Source organism: Dipodomys merriami, unplaced genomic scaffold (genome assembly GCF_024711535.1).
Source record: "Dipodomys merriami isolate MVZ:Mamm:240054 unplaced genomic scaffold, mDipMer1.0.p SCAF_68, whole genome shotgun sequence".
NCBI lineage: Eukaryota > Metazoa > Chordata > Mammalia > Rodentia > Heteromyidae > Dipodomys > Dipodomys merriami.
The window spans coordinates 4,057,873-4,078,416 of NW_027206268.1; the positions used below are offsets into that span (position 1 = coordinate 4,057,873).

Here is a 20,544-nt window from a genome sequence, read left to right on the forward strand (position 1 = left end):
ACCTGGGCGCTGTCCCTCAGCTCTTCAGCTCAAGGTGAGCGCTCTACCACTTGAGCCACAGCACCACTTCCGGTTTTCTGATAGTTTATTGAAGATAAGAGTCTCACAGACTTTCCTGCCTAGGCTGGTTTGGAACTGCAATCCTCAGATCTCTGCCTCCTGAGTAGCCAGGATTACAGGCGTGAGCCACCGGCACCCGGCTCACCCATTACTGTCTTCTATCTATCAATCCATCCACCTATCCAACCAGCACTATTATCTATCTATCTATCTATCTATCTATATATCTATCTGTCTGTCTAGTCTGTCAGTCATCTCTTTCATCTACTAGCTATCCTTCCATCATCTATTCATCTATGCATACTCTATTCATCCACTGTCTAGCTATCTTTTCATCCATTATCCACCCATCAACCCCTGCACCATCTATTTATCCATCCATCTCTCTATCCATCATCTTTCCGTCCATCTCTCCTTGATTGCTTCATACCCCTCATCAATCATCTCTTCATCCATTATCCATCCATCCACTCATGCATCATCTGTTTTATCTATTTATGTATTATCTCTCCATCCATCAATTATCTATCTTCCATCATCTATCAATTAATCTCATATATATGTAAATCTATTATCTATCTTATATAATCTACAATTTATTTTTTTTGCCAGTCCTGGGGCTTGAACTCAGTGCCTGGGCACTGTCCCTGAGCTTCTTTTACTGAAGACCAACACTCTACCACTTGAGCTCAGTGCCACTTCTGGCTTTTTCTGTGTATGTGGTACTGAGGAATCAAACCCAGGACTTCATGCATGCTAGGCAAGCACTCTACCACTAAGCCATAATACCAGTTCTCTATTATCTATCTATATCTATCCATTCTCTGTCCATCCATCCATTGTTTATCTAGCTTTCCATCATTTATTAATGATATATTTACATCAATCTATATTTATCATATCTATCAATCTATCAATCTATCCTTAATCCATTTATTACTTATCTTGCCATTTATCATCTATTCATCCATCCACCCATCCATCATCTATCTGTACAGCCATCTATCTTCTTTTTTTTTTTTTTTTTGTCGGTCGTGGGGCTTGAACTCTGGGCCTGGGCGCTGTCCCTCAGCTCTTCAGCTCAAGGCGAGCGCTCTACCACTTGAGCTACAGCGCCACTTCCGGTTTTCTGGTGGTTTATTGGAGATAGGAGTCTCACGGTCTCTCCTGCTCGGGCTGGCTTTGAACCGAGATCCTCAGATCTCAGCCTCCTGAGTAGCTAGGATTACAGGCGTGAGCCACCAGCGCCCGGCCAGCCATTTATCTTCTATCCGTCTGTCATTCATCCATCCTCTCTCCATCCATATATTCATTCATCTATCATCTGTATCCAGCTATGAACCCACCCACCCATCATTGCTATCTACTTTTCATCTTTCTGTTCTCTAACTATATATCTATTGTTTATCAACTACATATAATCTATTTTAAATTCAGATTTAATGAGACACAGGAGTGAGTGTAAGACATCTGAATTTTTGTTGTTGTTGTTGATCATGGGGCTTGAACTCTGGGCCTGGGCGCTGTCCCTTGGCTCTTCAGTGCAAGGCAAGCACTCTACCACTTGAGCCACAGCGCCACTTCTGGCTTTTTCTGCTTATGTGGTGTTGAGGAATCGAACCCAGGGCTTCATGCATGTGAGGCAAGCACTCTACCACTGAGCCACCTTCCCAGCCCACATGTAAATATTTTTTAAAAACGGTGGCAAGTTTTTTCTCAGAATTCCCATCAGAAGTTTTCTCCTTCCCTGGGAGCTGAGAGTGTGGACTTGTTGGTTCTCCTCCCCCGATCCTGGCTGAGCCATTTTCTAGGGGAAAGTTCACCCTCCTGCTCCATCCATGTGTCCTCTGTCTCCCTCCAGGACTAGAGCTAGGGCAGAGATAACCCTGGTTTTTTTTTTGGGGGGGGGAGGGACTTTGCCGCTGAAGCAGGAGATATTTATTCCCCAAAGCTTTTATTTCCCTTTGGTGTAGCTTCATTAAGACAATCAAGGACAATTCCATGTGTTGTTTGTTTTGCAGGACTGAGGACCAAACCTGCGGCCTTGCAGGTCCAGGCAAGTGCTCTACCCTGGCTCTTAGTTGTTGTTTTTTGTTTATTTGTTTGTTTTTTTAAACAAAGTCTTGCAATTTAGGCAGGTTAGCCTCAAACTCAAGATCCTCCCATCTTCTTTGCCTCTTGAGTGCTGGGATTACAGGCATGCACCACCATGCCCCAAGCTTCCTTCGTTTGATGAATCAATTTTCCCAGTGACTCAGTAGGGGCTGAGATCTTGTGTTCCAGAAGTGTCTTTGAGCTCTAAAGAACAAGGGAGAGGGCAGCACTGAGGAGGGAAGTGATGGTGGATGAGGAGGGAAGCGTGGGTTTCCACACCTGCTCCACAACTTCCTGTTGGCTGAAGTCCTTGGTTTTGTTATTGTTTGTTGTTTTCTTTGTCAGTCCTGGGGCTTGAACTCAGGGCCTGGACACTTGTCTCTTAGTTTTTTGTTTTTTGTTTTCACTCAACGCTGGTTCTCCACCACTTGAGCTACAACTCTACTTCTGGCTACTTGGTAGTTAATTAGAGATAAAAGAGTTTCATGGACTTTCCTACCCCAGGCTGGCTTCAATTCTGGATCCTCACATCTCAGCCTCTTGAGATCTAGACAGCTCTGCTGACACCTCAAAAAAAAAACCAAAACAACAACAAAAAAAAAACCAGTTGTTACCAGTCAGTGGCCTACGCCTGTCATCCCAGCCACTCAGGAGGCTGAGATCTGAGGATCCCAGTTCAAAGCCAGCCGGGTCAGCAGAAGTCCATGAGAATCTTATCTCCAATGAACCACCAGGAAACCGGAAGTGGCGCTGTGGCTCAAGTGGTAGAACACTTGCCTTGAGCTAAAGAGCTGAGGGACAGCACCCAGGCCCAGAGTTCAGTCCCCACGACCAGACCCCCCCCCCCAAAAAAAAAAAAAAAAAGAGTTCCATGGACTTTCCTGCTCGGGCTGAGTTTGAACTGGGATCCTCAGATCTCAGCCTCCTGAGTACCTGAGTAGCTAGTCAGGTAATGAATACCTGGTGGTCTAGTCTACTCATTACCTACCTAGACTATGGTAGCCTCTCTGTACAACACATTACTAGTAACTATTACTATTACTATTATTATTATTATTAAACATAACCCCTGAACCTCTCCTCCCCTCCCGGAGGGTGTTTGGACTCTGGGATGGATGACTTTCTTTAGTTTTTGTGGGAAGCCCCCTTCCCCTGACCCAAGCCATGCCCCTGGGTGGAGTGAGGTGGGGTGTGTGTGTGTGTGTGTGTGTGTGTGTGTGAATGCAGCCTGCCTGCTCACAACCCGTCACCGACTTCGGCTCTGCTCTGCCCCCTTGTGGCCAATGGTGGCACCACCTGAAATGCGGCCACTGGGCAGCCCAAGGCCCTGGGGAATGCTGGGAGAGAAGCTGATTTCTGGTTTCTCTAAGCAGCAGAACTTGGGGTGTAGGGGATTTCTCCGAGGAGGACACCCCCTTCCCCCCCCCCCCCCCCCCGCAGCCAGGCTGTCCTGAGATCCTTCTCCCCACCCGCTTGCTCAGAGCTGCACCTGCTCAGAACTGGGTGGGCCAGGCATCAGTCAGGGCTTTCTTGTGGTTGGGCCTGTCCTGGAATTCTCTTCTCTCTCATCCTGTGGCTTTTTTCTTCCTTTTTCTAGGACTTGAACTCAGGGCCTGGGCAATTCTCCTTTGGCTTTTTTTTTTTTTTTTTTTTTGGCTCAAGGCTGGTGCTCTATCACTTGAACCACACGTCCACTTTTGACCTTTTGCTGGTTCTTTGGAGAAAGGTGTTTCACAGACTTTCCTACCCTGGCTGGCTTTGAACCATGATTCTCAGATCTCAGCCTCCTGAGCAGCTAGGATGACAGGTGTGAGCCACTGGTCTAACATGGATTTTCTTTTCTTTCTTTCTTTTTTTTTTTTTTTTTAAATTTTCTGAGCCAGGCGCCGGTGCCTGCCAGCCCAGGCAGGAAAGTCCGTGAGATTCTTACCTCCAACGAACCACCAGAAAAACTAGAAGTGGTGTTGTGGCTCAAGTGGTAGCCCAGGCCCTGAGTTCAAGCCCCATGACCGACAAACAAACAAATAATAAATTTAAAAAAATATATTCTGTATGTTGATAGACTAGACTACGTGTGCAGTTGATGCCAAACTAGTTTAAAAAACAACAAAACAACAACAACATACCTACAACATTACCAGGCACTGGTGGCTCACATCTGTCATCCTAGCTACTCAGGAGGCTGAGATCTGAGGATCTGGTTTGAAACCAGCCTGGGTAGGAAAGTCCATGAGACTCTTATCTTCAATGAACCACCAGAAAACCGTAAGTGGAGCTGTGGCTCAAAGTAGTGGAGTGCTAACCTTGAGCAAAAAGAGCTCAGGGACAATGCCCACCATAAGTTCAAGCCCCAGGACTGGCACACACAAACACACACACACACACAGAGTCACAATAAAGCCAGGTTGACAGAGCTTGGTTTAGGTTTCAGACAAAACTGAAATACCCTACAATATCTTCTTCCTCCCCCATCACCTTTGGCAGGCTGTGGTCCTATATTTCCAGAGACCTGTGAATTTCCTTTCACCAAGCAGATAGAGGCCTCCAGTGCCCTTGGAGGGGATGCTGTCTGAATGGCAGGCACCATGACAGCCCTGTTGTGGAGCTGAGGTCCATGTACTGAGGGCCGAGGTGAGCTCCAGGCACCCAGTTCTTCTTCCCGCTGTGGAGGTATCTGTACCAGGGTAGGGCGGGGCAGGTCCCTGGAGTGTCAGGGCACAGAGGAGGGTCAGCTGTGTCCCGTTAGCAGGGACAGACTCTTGCACGGAGCTGGCGTTATAATGGAGACCATGCTGGCCCTAATGGAAAGCAGCCGTTGGGCCCTGGCTGAGCCCCCTTCCCACGGGGCCTTGAGCGGCCGAGATAAAACAGAAGAGCCAAGAGAGGCGCTTTGATTCCAATACGAAACAAATTATTCCTCCCGGAATGGAACAAACTCAGTCAGAGTGGAATCTCACGGCCGTCATTCTTGCCCGCAGAAGCTACCCACCCGAGGACCCCGGGGACTGCTGGCCTTCTACGCTTGGAGGGGCCTCTGCCTTGGGGTGCTAGCCCTGGTCACCCCCAAGTCCCACTCCCCCAAGCCAGTGTGATTTCCCAAGAAGGATGGGGTATGGTGGAACCTGAGATTGCACTTTGTAAATGGCATCAGTGGCTCACGCCTGTCATCCTAGCTACTCAGGAGGCTGAGTACTGAGGATCAAGGTTCAAAGCCAGCCCGAGCAGGAAACTTGGAGAGACTCTTATCTCCAGTGAACTACCAAAAAGCCAGAAGTGGAGCTGAGGCTCCATTCCACGGTGTAGAGCACCAGCCTTGAACACAAAAGCTCAGGGACAGCATCCAGGCCCAGAGTTTAAGCTCTACACACACACAATGTGCATTTTGCAGGTGAACACTGTTGATGACTGGTCCAGTGACAGTCTTTAAAAAGTCACCTGACATCCAGGCACTGGTAGTTCATTCCTGTCATCCTAGCTACTCAGGAGGCTGAGATCTGAGGATCGTGGTTCAAAGCCAGCCTGGGGCAGGAAAGTCCGTGAGACTCTTTATCGCCAATGAATCACTAGAAAACCAGAAATGGCGCTGTGGCTCAAGTGATAGAGCACTCACCTTGAGCTGAAGAACTGAGGGACAGCGCCGAGCCCTGAGTTCAAGACCCACGACCGACAATAGCAATAAAAAAAGTCATCTGACATATGACACAGGGCTAACAAGGCCTCTGGCCTCCCATCCTGGCCCTGGTGTTCAGATGGCCAAGAACTTGGGGAGGAAGGTGTCTGTGGGGCCCCCACTAGCTAGTAAGATGCATCCACTGATGATCTGCCTAGATTCCCTGTTTTCCTTGGAGTCTGTTATTTATTTGGGCGGGGGATAGGAGGATGCACCCTGGGTCTTACACATGGTACACAAGGATTCTACCAGTAGAGCTACACCTGTCCACCTCTTCCCCCTCTCCAGCTAGTTTCTGAAAGCTGTTGTTTTATTGTTGGTTTTGTGTATGTGAGTCGTGGGGCTTGAATTCAGGGCCTGGGCACTGTCCCTGAGCTTCTTTTGCTCAAGGCTAGCACTCTACCCCTTGGGCCACAGCGCCACTTCCGGCTTTTTCTGCTTAGGTGGTACTGAGGAATCGAACCGAGGGCCTCATGCATGCAAGGCAAGCGCTCTACCACTGAGCCGCCTTCCCAGTCCCTTAGTTTTGTTTTTTTTTGTGTGACAGTCTATGTAGCACAGGCTGGCCTTGAACTCAAGACCTTCCTGCCTCTGTTTCCCAAGTGCTGAGATTATATAGCTGGTGTTTCTATTATCTATAAATTCTAGAAGAAGGATTCCTTCCCTCCCCCCACTCCGTTTTGTTTTGTTTTGATAATACTGGGATTTGAATCACTTGTTAGATAGGTACTCTATCATTTGAACAAGACCTCTAGCTTTTTTTTTTTTTAGCTTTAGCTATTATATTATTATTATTTTTTTAGCTATTATTTTAATGAGAGTTAAGAGTCTCATGGTCTTTCCTGCCTGGGGCTGGTTTCGAACCTAGATCCTCCAATCTCAGCCTCTCCTAAATGGCTAGGATTCTAGGCAGGAGCCACTGGAGTCTGGCAAGAGAAATGGAGTTTGAAATCCTTTTATTTTTGCCTGAGAGATGAACAAAAGTTTCGTCTGTGAATGTACCCATCAAAGCCTAGAGAAATTCAGGCTTGTTGGAGGGCCTCAACCATGGATGGCAAAGGAAACTTTCCCATTTGGCAGCTTTGGCTGCCTTCTGAGCTTGTGTGTGTATGTATGTGTGTGTGTGCGCGCACACACACACATGCACGTGCGTGTCTAAAGCAGCAAATGTAACTTTTATTTTAGGAACAAAAAATATCATCTCTTGACCCAACAATAGCCGGATTCCTCCTGAACGCAGGCCTTGCAGATTTTCCTGTTTTAACTGTTCTGGTTTAAACAGCCCGAGCCCGGGAGAGGGGGGGTGGTGGTGGTGGTGGTGCTGATTGTCTCTACCTTTGGAGGCCTAGAGCAGAGCCCTGATAACCTGGACCAGGCTCGATGCCAGGAGGCTTGTGTGGGAATGATTAAGGTCAGGAGTAGAGGTAGAGGGTCATTTCAGCAGCCCCCGCCCCCCTCAAGACCAGCCACTGCCAGCCACTGTGTAGAGGTAGACAGACCTCCATGGCTGGTGCATGGAAGCTTTCTTTGTTCAGACACTGGGTGGAGTGTGAACTTGAATACGTACCAAAACATTAAAAAAAAAAAAACAAAAGAGCTTGATGTGGAAGGCCTGATCTCAGCTGTACAATTCAGGTCAGAGAAGAGGAACCAACTCCTGCGGGGTCACGGTGAAGGCACTGTCCATCTCTTCCACATCGCTAGGAGGTCTGGCGCACAGCAAACCCAGGACAGGGGCTGCATTTGGCTTGGCAAGGTACTGACATGGCAGATCTTCAGGTATAATGTTGATTGGTCCTAGGCTGTGTGTGTGTGTGTGTGTGTGTGTGTGTGTGTGTGTGTGTGTGTGTGTGTGTGTGTGTGTGTGTGTGTGTGTGTGTGCGCGCGTGTGTGGTCCTAGGGCTTGACCTCAGGGCCTAGGCATTGACCCTTAGCTTATTTATTTTGCTCAAGGCTGGTGCTCTACCATTTGTGCCACAGTGCCACTTCTGGCTGTTTTTTTTTTTTGGGGTGGTGGTGGTGGTGGTGGTAGTTCATTGAACAGAAAAGTCTCGCAGACTTTTCTGCCCAGGCTGGCTTGGAACCCCAATCCTGATCCTCAGATCTCAGCCTCCTGGGTTGTGAAGGACTACAGGCGTCAGCCAAGAAACCCTGCCGTCAGGTGGAGTTTACAGATGACTCTGGTCTGGCTCTTGGTCACAAACCTGGACCCAATCAACGTTGAGGTGGCTGAGAGCAAAGGGATCTGAACACAGAGTGGAGATTCCCCCTCCCCCCCATCTTTCCTCAGCCAGTGGCAGCCTTCTGTGGGGGCAGGTGTGATTGTCCAGGGATCCCCAAGATTGGGGCAAGGAGAGGTGGTGATGCTGAACACTGCCACCTGGGGCAGCCACACACACACACACACACACACACACACACACACACACACTGTACACAGTCATACATGTTATTCTGTAATAGATTACAAGGGTACAAAAACATTTCTAAGGATATTCCTGCCTGGTGTTGGTGGCTCACACCTGTCATCCTAGCTACTCAGGAGGCTGAGATCTGAGGATTATAGTTTGTAGCCGGCCAGGTCAGAAAAGGTCTGTGAGGGCTGGGAATGTGGCTCAGTGGTAGAGTGCTCGCCTAGCAGGCATGAAGCCCTAGGTTTGATTCCTCAGTACCACATACACAGGAGAAGCCGGAAGTGGCACTGTGGATCAGGCAGTAGAATGCTAGCCTTGAGCAAAAGAAAATCAGAGACAGTGCCCAGGCCCTGAGATCAAGCCCCAGGACTGGCAAAAAAAGAAAAAAAGTCTGTGAGACTCTTGTCTCCAATGGTCCTTCTTTCTGATGGAAGCCTAGAATTCCATTGTGAATATATACCATCTCCTCTTGATCCGTTCATCTACTGAGGGGCATCTGGGTTGGTCCCATATCTTACCTATGGTAAATAATGCTGCAGTGAACATAGTTGTGCTGGTGGCTTTAGTGTGGCCTTGTTTGTGATTGTTTGGGTAAATGCATGGGAATGGAAAGCTCTCTATGTTTAGTCTTTTGAGGAACCTCCAGACTACTTTGCAGATTGGTTGAACCAGTTTACATTCCCACCACCAACGGAGTGTAGTAGCATTCCCTTTTGGCCACATCTCTTCTTATCTCCAATTAACCACACATGGTACTGTGGCTCAGGGAGTAGAGCACCAGCTTTGAGGGGAAAAAAGCAAGGAGACAGTGACCAGGCCCTGAGTTCAAGCCCTAGTACTCTCTCTCTGTCTCTGTCTCTGTCTGTCTGCCTGTCTGTCTGTCTCCAGGTGATTGTCCTGGAAGGTACAAGTAGGGGGGTATATACCCCTAACTAGGGGCTCCAGCTCAGTGCTGGGGAGTTAGTGCTGGGAGCTCTGGGGTCTCTCAGGGGCATTAGAGCTCAGAACCTCGGTTCTGGTCTGGCAGGACTTAGGGCCCTTGGTTTCCTGGCTTTGATTGACTGGCTTTCAGACAGCCCCCCTCACAGGCTTTGGGGGGGGGTCCCTTAGCCAGGGGCCACAACCCTACAGTCATGGGAGCTGACCTGTACTCTGGCTAGATCTGAAGTGCCCAGCCTCCGCCCCCCCCCCGCCCCCCCCCCCCCCCCCCCCCCCCCGCCAATGAATTTGCAAATGAGCCCTGTTTGAGTCACAATGGGCCTCCTGGGCAGCCTGGGTGGAGAAGAGGGGGGTGGGGTATGCTCCATCCTGGGGGACTCTTTTTGGAGTTCAGTCCCAGGACAGATTTGTCAACTGACAACTGCCTGGAAAGGGCTGGGGGCTGAGATCGGAGGATCAAAAGCAGCCTGAAGTCCATCAGACTCTTATCTCCAACGAACGAACAACCACAGCAACAAAGCTGGAAGTGGTGCTGTGATTCAAGTGGGAAAGCAAAAAGAAGCTCAGGGATGCAAACCCAAAGGCCCGGCGCAAACACACACACACACACACACACACACACAATCACACACACACACACAATCACACACACACACACACACACACACACACACACACCCCGAGTGTAAGGCCTGTGTCCTTGTAAGGTACGATTTGTAAATGTCATTCACATGTCAGTGTGCACACCAGCCAGCCATGGTACACACATGACAAAGGCACTCGTGCATGGCCACGCGCACACACACACACACACACACACACACACACACACACACCTGCAGTCCTGTGCATACCCTCCTGGATTCCACACGTGCAAACACCAGGCCGATTGTAGGCTGAGTTCTACCCAGCCTTTGGCCGGCGCTGGGTCAGCGGCGTACAGGGGAAGTGGATTCGCGGGTGTAGCTCTGGGGGTGCGGAAAAGGCCGGATCCGGGTCTTTAGGTCAGCGCCTGGATCCTTTATCTTTCATCTGCGGGTGGGGGGTGGCGGTGGGCACCTCCAGTTTCGGGAGGGGGGCAAGAGACCCCAGTGCTGGTTGCTTGGGGAGGGGGAGGAGCCAATAGGAAATGGAGAGGGTGAGAAGCCACCGGGGTCTCGGGGGTTTATACACCACATAGGCCTGGAGGGGCAGGGTGCCTATGTAATTCTGGGGTGCTTTGGGGGGACTACAGCCCTGGCTAGGAAGATATATACTGGGAGGTCTAGGAAACCCGAGAGGTGTTCCCCTCCCCAGATCTCCTTTTCCTTGGAAGGGATTCTTGTCTGCCTTCATTCACTTTACCCAGGTGCAACTGGGGGACAATTTTTGGGGGGGGGGCTGCCCCAGGCCCACTCTCTACAGAACGTTTTTCAATCTCACATCTGAGCCCAGATCACTGGCTCTCACGCCCGTCATCCTAGCTACTCAGGTGGCTGAGATCTGAGGATTATAGTTTGAAGCCAGCCTGGGGGGTGGAGGGGGTTGGGGCTGGGTGGGAGAGGGGGACGAAGGGAAATCCCGGAGACTCTTATCTCCAATGAATCGCCCAAAGCTGGTAGGGGAGGTATGGCTCAAGTGGTAGAACCACCTACCCCAACTTAAGGAAAAAGAAGAAGAGAAACTTCGGGCTTCACAAACTCTCCTCTGCCTTTTCCGCAGATTTTCTGCAGGTATCCGAAAGGGTGGAGCGTGTTTGAGGAAGCCTGGCCTGGAATGATCCGATCCACAAGGCACAGAAGCATCCGCTGGGACAGACGTTCTGTGAGTTCAAATCCCACCCATTCAGCCCAGCGGGTTAGCAACACAGTGTCAGTGTCAGAAAAAATAAAATAAGAAGTTTAGCCTGACTGGGCTTGTGAGGACAGAGTGGGGAGGGGGGGAGTCTCTACTCCTCACCCTCCCTGGAGTTTTTCAATAGAAAAACAAAACACACCACCACCGACAACAACAAAAAGAATTGAGTGGCAGAAGTCGGGGAGGGGAGGTGTGTGAGGGGAAAATGGAAATTCCAGGACGGGTTGTATAGATCCTCAAGGCCTGAGCGCTACAAATCTCCCTGATCCTGCCTGGTTTGGGGTGAACGCTGCCTCCTCCCCCCCCCCCCGTTCCTTCCCTGGGTCTCCCAGGGCACTGACCCCTGTGGTCAGCGGTCAGCCGTCCTGGGGGCTTCAGGAAAGAAGACAAAGACTCAGTGTCACCACGGGCACAGGCTTGGTTTCCTGGTTGTCCTTACAGTCTTCGGTGATTGTTGGGGGGGGGATAGCTTTTTTTTTTGGGTCTAAATATGTGTCAAATTTCCTCCCCCCCCCACCTCTCCTCGAAACCTACCAGAAAATAAGAGCAAAGAGCAGAAATGAAAGTTTCCTGGGGGGAAAATCACAATTTTTTTTTTCTGCCTACCTTGGTCAACCACTTTTTTTTGTTTTGTTTTTTGGTTTTTTTTTTTTTTTTTTTTTTTGCTTTCTTTTCTTTTTCTTTTACACAGAGGAAGAACCCCAGGCCGGGGGGGGGGGGAGGTTTTTGTTTTATTCCATTTAATACAACTATTCATGCTGGAGGAGACTGGGCAGGCTGGCATCTGAACGTGGTGGTGGCATCAGAGCTGGTCTCCCTATGGGAATGGGGTACAGAGGGAAGCTGGGAGAATCTTGGGGTCACAGTCCAGGGAGATTAGAGACTTAGGGAGGGGCTTCCTTTCCCAGGCCCTGGATACAGACCACCCGAAGTTCGTTCCCCTCGCCCCTGATTTGTTGCTGCTGCTGTTGTTCGGAGCTGAAATGCGGGGTTCAGCAGGCGTCTGGGAATCCGAGTGAGAATCTGCACCGGCATTGACACCCCACAGGCCTGTGACAGGTCTAGGACACCCAGGGTCATCTTCCTGCCCTGCCCTGCCCTCCTCTGCCCGCCACCCAAGGCCGGGGCCTCTGTAGGCTGAAGCTCGGCTCAACCCGCTTCCTGCGTTTGCCCCTCAGGTTTCCCGATTCTCCACAAAGGCGAGGAGGGAGGGCGCAGTGCCCGCCCCCAGCTGACCTCCCTGGCCACCTCCTCTTGGGTGGCTACCTTCTGCTCTTTTGAAAAAAAAAAAGATAAAATAAAAGGAAAGGAAAGACAAATGTAAACACGATCGCATCCTGGAGGGAGGCCACGGAAGACCCCTGGGTCTCTTGCCCTTGGGGGGTGCAGCCAGACCTTTCTCTCCAAAGAAAGCCAGCAAGGCCTGCATGGTGAAGTACCGGGCAGCTTCTGGGGTTCACTTCAGTGCCCCTGGGAGTAAAGATGTTTATTGGGAAGGGCAATAGGATACTCCTCCTTCTGCCGACAACTGTGTAGGATGAACGCAATCTCCCCTGTGCCTGGATCCTGGTAAGGTTGTATGGGATCTTGGGGTGCTCAGAGGAGGCTTGGGTAGGGGAAGCTGTTTGGACTCTTTCGGAGTTATTACTAGAGGCCTCCCTCCCCTTCCCTTCCTTTCCCTTCCCTTTCTGTCCCTTTTCTCTCCCTCCCTCTCTCCTGTCTTTGCTTAATGGGACAACATCATCAAGCATCTACTTTCAATGAGAATATTCAAATATTTTTGACACCTCTGAGATATATGCTATCATCTGTACTTTATCGATGAGCAAAGGGAAATCTGAAACATGGATGTTCTGCTTAGGGTTACAGACCTAGCCCCTGTATCTTTCTCACCCGGCTCTGGCCTGCTCCTTGGGGTGACAGGGCCCCAAAATCAAGTCCATCATCAAATCAGAGCCGCATTGCCACCGGTGGTTCACGCCTATAATCCTAGCTCCTTCTACTCCGGAGGTTGAGATCTGAGGATTGTGGTCCAAGTACAGCCCAGGCAGGAAAACCTCTGAGACTCTTATTCCCAATTAATCAGAAAAATTAAGATAAAAAAACCAGAAGTGGAGCTGTGGCTCAAGTGGTAAAGCACCAGTCTTGAGCCAAAGGAGCTCAGGGACAGGGAAGGCTGAGTTTAGACCTCAGTTCCTGGCACCACACCACACCACAAAACAAAACACCAAGAAAAAAAATTGTTTAAAAAAAAGACTTGGGTTTGAGAACACACACATTTCTAGTTGTCCCCAAGCCAGAGCTGAGAGTATCTATGTCCTAGACCAGAATCTCCGGGACCTCCATCACGAAGGACTGAGGCCTGGGCTTCTGGTCTCAATTCTCCTTGAAGCCCCCAAAGGCACCTGGGGCCCCACAAAGTGAGGGGCAAAGACAACAGGGCAGGTCCCAGGGCCACTCCCAAGGTAGACAAGCGAAGTCGAGACCCTGCAGGCTCTTGGGCTTGGAAAATTAAAAAAAAAATCTAGCGTAGGATCCATTCCTGGAGACCAGGGATTTGCATGCTCCAGGGGGGTCTCCAGAGCTCAGTCTTAGAAAGTTTCGGGGTCCACAGTCTCTTGCCCCCCAATTTCCACCCACCACCAGGGGGCTCCACATACCCTATCTTTCTGTCTTGGGTAAAAGGTTGGATGCACCTAACCTCTGGTGAAAGATTTTTCTTTTTTAATTTCTTGCCAGTCAAACCTGGGGTGAGGACCCCAGGTTACTCTTCGTGAATGTGTGGGAGCTCTGGACAGTTTTGGGGAGCCATTCTACAGCTCCCTAAGTTCCATTCCTTTCTTTTCTTAGTCTCTAGTCCCATCTGAGAACCATGTATCTCTCTCCCAACCCACTTATGTTGGGCCATTTTAGGGGATGTGGGAGTAAAGAACTTGTATTTACGCGCGAAGGGAGGCCGGCCGCTGGTGGCTCACGCCTGTCATCCTAGCTACTCAGGAGGCTGAGATCTGAGGATCAAGGGTTCCAAGCCAGCCTGGGCAGGAAAGTCCTGAGATTCTTATCTCCAATGAATGATCAAAAAGCTGGAGGTGGAGGAATTGTGGTTACAAGGGGTAGAGCGCTAGCTTTGAGCAAAAACAACAACAACAACAACCCCCCCCAAAAAAAACCCTCAGGAACAGTGCCCAGGATTGGCACACACAACACCAAAAAATCCCCCCACAAAAATGAAAAAAAAATGACAAGGGGCTCAATGCACCAGTGGTTACAGAGAAGATATTTGTACACACATCATGCACGCATACACGCATACATCTTTCAACTCTTGTATAGCCACTCATTACCCAGGACTTCAGAAATCAGCATTTGTATCGAATTCTATTCACCATGTATTTACATATACAATCACACACACACACACACACACACACGGCCTGCTGGCCATCCAAAGGTGGACTGTGTCTGTTAAAGTATGAATGCTAGCAGGTCAGGAACTATCTTTAACTTTTGTTCTCACGGAGGAAAATGTCTAACTCAGCTTCTTCGATTGAAGCGCATCGAGGGAGAGGAAAGACAGGGCAGGCGGGAGACGTGAAGAAAGTCTGCTCTCGCTTCAAACTGCAGTGGAGGGGAAGAAAGGGCCAAGATTCAGAGCTTTCAGAAAGCTCTGGGAAAGTGCTGTTAGGCTCTGCTCCCTCCTCAATCCCTTTGAACACTTCACCCCAGCGATCCCTTCGGTTCACCCCCTAACTTGGTGGGGGGCTTTCCTGCCTTGGCTCAGAGTCCGGCTTAGCCCATTTCCCCATCTGCAGGAGGAGGGCAACCACCTGCCCACCGGGGAGAGAGGCTTAGGCTCCGAGGCTGTCCTGACCGGCCTCTTTCATTCGGCATGACAGCTGTAGGGGTAGTACGGACAGACAGACAGACAGACAGACAGCCCCGGAATGGCGGCAGCAGCAAGCCTCTGGCCGGTGAAGGCGAAGTTGTGTTTTGAACCCGCAAGGTGGGAATATATATAGGACTGTTCGCACCACGAGATGTGACTTCACCGTGGTTCTAGGAGACACCCCTACATGTCACCCATGTGGTGTTTACAACCCCCCCCCAAGTAGGTGCCTTCTGTGCAGGTGAATCACACACACACACACACACACACACACACACACACACACACACACACACACCCCTAGCCTGTCACCGGGTCAGGGCATGAATGCACGCAGCACAGCGGGGAACAGACTATACACGACCACAGAAAGCAGGAGCCAGCTCACACCACCCAGCGTGGCTCTCTCTTAACTCCCAGTGTTACCCAGACTCTGGAACACCCTCACACCAGGCCACACCAGCTTCTTAAACTGTCAGCCCCAACAGAACCTCGGTTCCTAGCCTGGCGATCCAAGCCTTCTACCCAGCAGGCTCCAGTCCCCGTTTCAGCCAGGCAATCGAAGACTACCTGCAAGTCTCTATGGTGGCCAGAAGGAAGACAGAGTCCTGGGGCAGCGAATCACCCTGATACTCCCACAGCCTGAACCTCAGTGGGCTAATCTGAGAGTTTAAATCCTTGTGGGTTACCCCTGTTTCCAGCCCAGATTAACCACCTTTGCTACAGAGACCAGGCCGGGGAGGAGGAGGAGGAGGAGGAGGAGGAAGAAGAAGGTGGTAGGGCAGAGGATCTGATTGCTGTTATGTTCCAGGGACATGATAGACCATACCTGTCTTCTTATCCAAAAATTAAAAAAAAAATGAAGGGAGGCATTAATCTGTACCCCCCACTCCCCGGCGGCAGAGGGAAATTTAGGCTACAAGTGAGTCAAATACTTTATGTGCAGACAGCGAAGCCTGGTTCTTAATTTGTTATTTGAAGATCGCAGTCCCGGAAGAGAAAGACCCAGGATTTGATTTCTGGAGTCCCACAGTCTCATGCAGTTCTCCTCTGAAACCCTTAACATGGATGACTTCTGACGATTAAAAAAAGAAGAAGAATCAAGCAATGGGTCAAAGAAACTAGGAGCTTGCACCGAGAATAATGCCCTCAAAGCTGTGATACTAGGGAGAAACGAAACAAAACAAAACCCTTAAAAGTATGTAAGCAATAATAATAATAATAATAATAATAATAATAATAATAATAATAATAATACAGCCCTTATGCCTAGGAGGAGGCAGACTCTAAATGCGTGCGGGGAGGGGGTGGGTGACAGGGAGGAATAGACACCCTTAGATCCAACGACAGCAGACAAAAAGGCTGCTGAGGTCAAACAGCTTCCACACCGTTAACACCGAAAACAATCTCTAAGAAAACAAAGCACCAACTGCAAAAGCCAGCCACCCTTAAGAGTCTCTCAATCCTGCAGGGGGTGAGGAGGGGAAGAGCGAAGAGGAGAGCGAAGAACGGTTTTGCTTTTATGTAGCTGCTGAAGTAGGGCGCAAGGGAAATAATGCTAAGTCCGTGTCAAAAGAAAAACCATCGAAAATTTATTCAGGAATCAACAAGGCACACACGCGCGCGTGCACTCACGCACAAGTTAAGACAAAAGTGCTGTCTAGAAAATTTGGTCCCTCAAAACAAAACACACATACAGGACAACAACCAGGTCAAAGGCTTTTCAGGACCGTGAGCTCCCTGCCACACACACACACACAAACACAGAAAAGCTTGTCTGGGCTGGACAGGGAGACATGAAGTTTCACATTTCTTCTTCCCTGCGTTCAGGGGAGGGAAAAGAAGACCTTGGGAAAAGAAAAGAAAAAGAAAATCGAGGAGGATTTTTCCTGCCCTGTTTTGTTTTTTGTTTTTGGTGAGCCGGCCAGGTATGGGGGTTGGCATCGGAGGAGATGGAGGGGGGAGGAAGGAAAATCTTCCTTTTACTTCTAATGTTATTTTATTTTATTCTTCAGAGAAGGAGAGAATCAACTTCCCCTGGGTTCGATCGACAGACAACCTCCCCCCCAAAAAAAACAAAACAAAAAAAACAACCCAAGAAAACCACACCAAACCTCCTTCTGCACAGCTCTCCTGGTCTTACCTCCCCAACACAGCTCTCTCGGAAGGCCTGATTTTTGGGGGGAGCCTGTTGGGAGGTGGTGGTGGTGGGGAGGTTCTACTGCATTTTCTATCCCAGAAGAGAAACTGAGGAACGAACACGACGCGAAAAGAAAAGAAAAAAAAAGCTTCTTTCTCCATGGAACAAACACCACAATCACTGCCAGGCCAAGCCAAAGGTGTGGGAGGGAACCCCAAAACCAAAAACCTTACCAGTTTCTTTCTTTTTTTCCTTTTTCTTCCCCCTCCCCGGTGAATATTTTTTTTCCTCCTTAGAAACAGATATCTATTTTTAGTAGTATCTTTTAAAAAGTCTCACCGATTTCTTTCTCCTTTTTTCCCCTTTAGCAAGACTCCAGTCGCCAGAGTCTGGAGAGGTCCACAGTGCAGAGAACTCCAAGGTCCCCTTTTTGTTTTTTTTGGGGGGAAGAGAGGGGGAGCAATGGGCTTTCGAGGTCCGGGATGATGGGGTGCTGGTGATGATGATGATGATGATGGTGATGATGATGATGATGGTGGCGGGGTCTGCGGCGGGGAGAGTGTGTGGGGGTGTTCCCCGGGTTGGACACCTTTCCATCACCAGGGGCGACTTCTGTCCCCCCCCCACACCTCGAGGCCGTCGGGCCCGCGCGCACCCCCTCCCCGGAGTGGGGTGGGGTGGGGTGTTGGGGGGGAAGACCGGGTTCGGGCCGAGCGCGGGAAACCGAGAGTCCAGCCGGAGTGCGCGTGCGTGCGTGCGTGCGTGCGCGGCGTCTCCACGGCCCGGCTCGTCCGTGCTCCTCTCTCTCCTCTTTTCTCCTGGGTGACTGTGTTTTGAGGGGAGGTGTGAGTGTGTGTGTGGTGGTGGGGACTCGGATCGTGCATCCGGGTCCCGCCGGCGGTAGACGACCGACGAAGACGACGAGGCCTAGGTAGACGGGACGCGCGCGCGCGCGTGTGCGCTGGTGGGGCGCGGGGCTTGGCGACCTGGGCCGGTGGAGCAGCGCGCGGGGCACCGGAGATCGGGGTGGTGGTGGTGGTGATCGGTGGTGGTGAGGAGGAGGAGGAGGATGGGGTGGTGGTGGCCGGGGTGTGGGGGTTCCTCCGCGTCCCCCCCCTTCCCGCGCCCCGACGGCGCGCACCGCTCCATCTCCCCGGCCCCCGCTTCCTTCTCCATCCCGCACCCCGCACCCCGCGCGGCTCCTCAGAGGTCCAGGCGCGGGTGCAGCGCGCCCGCCTTGCCGTCGTGGTCCCAGTACGAGCAGTGCATCAGGGCGAGCTCGGGCTGCCGGGCGCAGGCGAACTGCAGGCCGGGCGCGCCGGGGGCCGCGGGGCCCGGGGCCGCGGCGGCGGCGGGGCTGGCGGGGCTCAGCGGACCCCCGGGGGGCGGCGCGGCGGCTCCGTGGTGCGGCGGCGGCGGGGCTGGCGGAGGAGGCAGATGATGCGGCGGCGGCGGCGGCGGTGGCGGTGGCGGTGGCGGCGGCGGCGGCGGCGGCGGCGGCGGGGGCGCGGTCGGTGGGCCTCCCAGGCCGTTGTAGGAGTTCACCACGCCGGGGGCCAGCGCCATGCCCTGCACGCGGGAGTAAGGCCCGTAGGTGGCGGCGGCGGCGGCGGGGCCGGTCAGCCCCTTCACCACGGCGGCCGCCGCCGCTCCACCCCCGGCGACGGGACCCCCGGCGGCGGCGGCGGCGGGTCCGGTGGAGGCCGCGGCCGCCGCCGCCGCCGCCGCCGCCGCGGCCGCCGCCGCCGCCATCTGACACGACGCGTAACCGGGCATGGGCGAGGGCGGCTGGGGCAGCGGCCACGAGTTGTTGAGGAACCCCGATTGCAGGTATTTGGGGGGGCCCAACGGGTGGTGGTGATGGTGGTGGTGATGGTGGTACCCATACCCATCCACGGCGCCCGGCATCAGGCCGCCGCCGCCGCCGCCACCGCCGGCTCCTAAAGCGCCCACCCCGCAGGCGGCGCCCGGGCCGCCCGCGCCGCCCGCCGCCGCCGCGCCGCCCGGCCCGAAGAAGGCCTTGGGCGGCGGGAAGTGCGCGGTGGGCGGCGGGCGGAAGGGCCGCTTCATGCGGCGGCGGCGGCGGTAGTTGCCCTTCTCGAACATGTCCTCGCAGGCCGGGTCGAGGGTCCAGTAGTTGCCCTTGCGCTCGCCGCCGCCCTCGCGCGGCACCTTGATGAAGCACTCGTTGAGGCTGAGGTTGTGGCGGATGCTGTTCTGCCAGCCCTTCTTGTTCTTCTCGTAGAACGGGAACTTGCCGATGATGTACTGGTAGATGCCCGACAGCGTCAGCCGCTTCTCCGCGCTCTCGCGGATCGCCATGGCGATCAGCGCCACGTACGAGTACGGGGGCTTCTGAGCCGGGTCCGGCTTCTCGGGGCCTCCGCCGCCGCTCCCCGTCCCGCCTCGGCTCGGGCTCGACGACGCTTCCTCCGGTTCCCGGGACGACGCTCGGCCTCCGCCGCCGCCGCCGCCACGGCCCGTGGTGTCCGGGGCCGGCCGGGTCCCCGCCGCCGCCGCCCCGTCCTCCGGCTCCGGGTAGCTGGACATGGTGTGTCCGGGGTGTGGGGACGGGGGTGGGGAGGGGGGGAGCTGCTGCGCCGAGGCCGGGTTATTGGGGAGCAGGGAGGGGAGGGAGGGAGGAGGAGGGGGGCGGTGACCCCCCCTCCCCCGGAGAGGTCGTATGGGGAAGGGAGGGGTGTCGCTTCCCAGTCGGGGCGCACGGGGCGGCCGCGGCCCGGGGGATCGTGGCTCGCTCGCTCGCTCGCTCTCGTCTCCGCCTCTCTTTCTCTCTCCCCCCCCCCTTCCCCAAGTCGTGGGGCGCCGCTGGGCGCCGGGCGCTTAAGAGAAGTCCGGGAGGGAGGGGGTGTGTGTGGCACCCCGTGAGATCCGTCCAAGTCTCCCCGTCTGTCTGTCTGTCTGTCTCTCTCCCCCGTAGGGTGCGGGGTGGAGGGACGGAGGGAAGAGAGGGCGGGGGAGACGTCTAAGAAAACCGCGCTGGTCGGGCGGGGCGCGCACGGCCGGCGCGATCGTCTCCAAGTCGGTGCGGGGCGCGCGCGCGCGGGTGCGGGTGCGGGCCGGCGGCGGCGGCGGCGGGGCTGGCCGCAGGCCCCGCTCGCTCGGGGCTCGCTCGGCGCTGGCTGCGCCTTTCCCCTCCCTCTCCTCCCTCCTCCCCCCCCCGCCCCGTTCCTCTCCTTCCCCCCCCTCCCTCCAGGGAGTGACGGGGATGGGGGGGGAGGCCGGCGGAGCGCAGCGCAGTCAGCCTCTCCCGGGCCATCGGGGAGTCAGCCGCCCTCCTCCTCCTCCTCCGAGGGACGGGGAGGAGGGGGAGGAGGGGGAGGGCTCGGCCCCGCGGCCCCTCCCCGCCCCGGGCCAAGTCTCCGCCTCCCTCCTCCTCCTCCCCCCCCCCCCGCCTCCTCCTCCTCCTGGGTTTCCCGAGCCACGACCCCGCCGCGTCTCCGGTCGGATCTGCCTCGCCGGAGTCCTCCCCCCCCCCACCTCCCAC

General features: G+C 53.4%; 1 protein-coding gene and 1 long non-coding RNA gene across 2 annotated transcripts; one reads left to right on the forward strand and one right to left on the reverse strand.

Annotated features, from left to right (window-relative positions):
• Nucleotides 1-4,652: 4,652 nt before the first annotated feature.
• Nucleotides 4,653-12,310, forward strand: LOC138815900 (uncharacterized). Its single transcript, XR_011368522.1, has 4 exons — nt 4,653-4,785; nt 7,460-7,580; nt 10,879-10,980; nt 11,922-12,310. It is a non-coding gene; the product is annotated as an uncharacterized lncRNA (long non-coding RNA).
• A 5,932-nt stretch (nt 12,311-18,242) lies between these two features.
• Foxl2 (forkhead box L2) lies at nt 18,243-19,589 on the reverse strand. The gene has a single exon (XM_070005299.1). The coding sequence runs from the start codon at nt 19,587-19,589 to the stop codon at nt 18,243-18,245; it is 1,347 nt and encodes a 448-aa protein (XP_069861400.1).
• Between the last annotated feature and the right edge of the window lie 955 nt (nt 19,590-20,544).

What these genes read in the sequence shown, in the direction of transcription:
- Foxl2 (XM_070005299.1), bottom strand. Translation starts at nt 19,589, where the DNA reads ATGTCCAGCTACCCGGAGCCGGAGGACGGGGCGGCGGCGGCGGGGACC.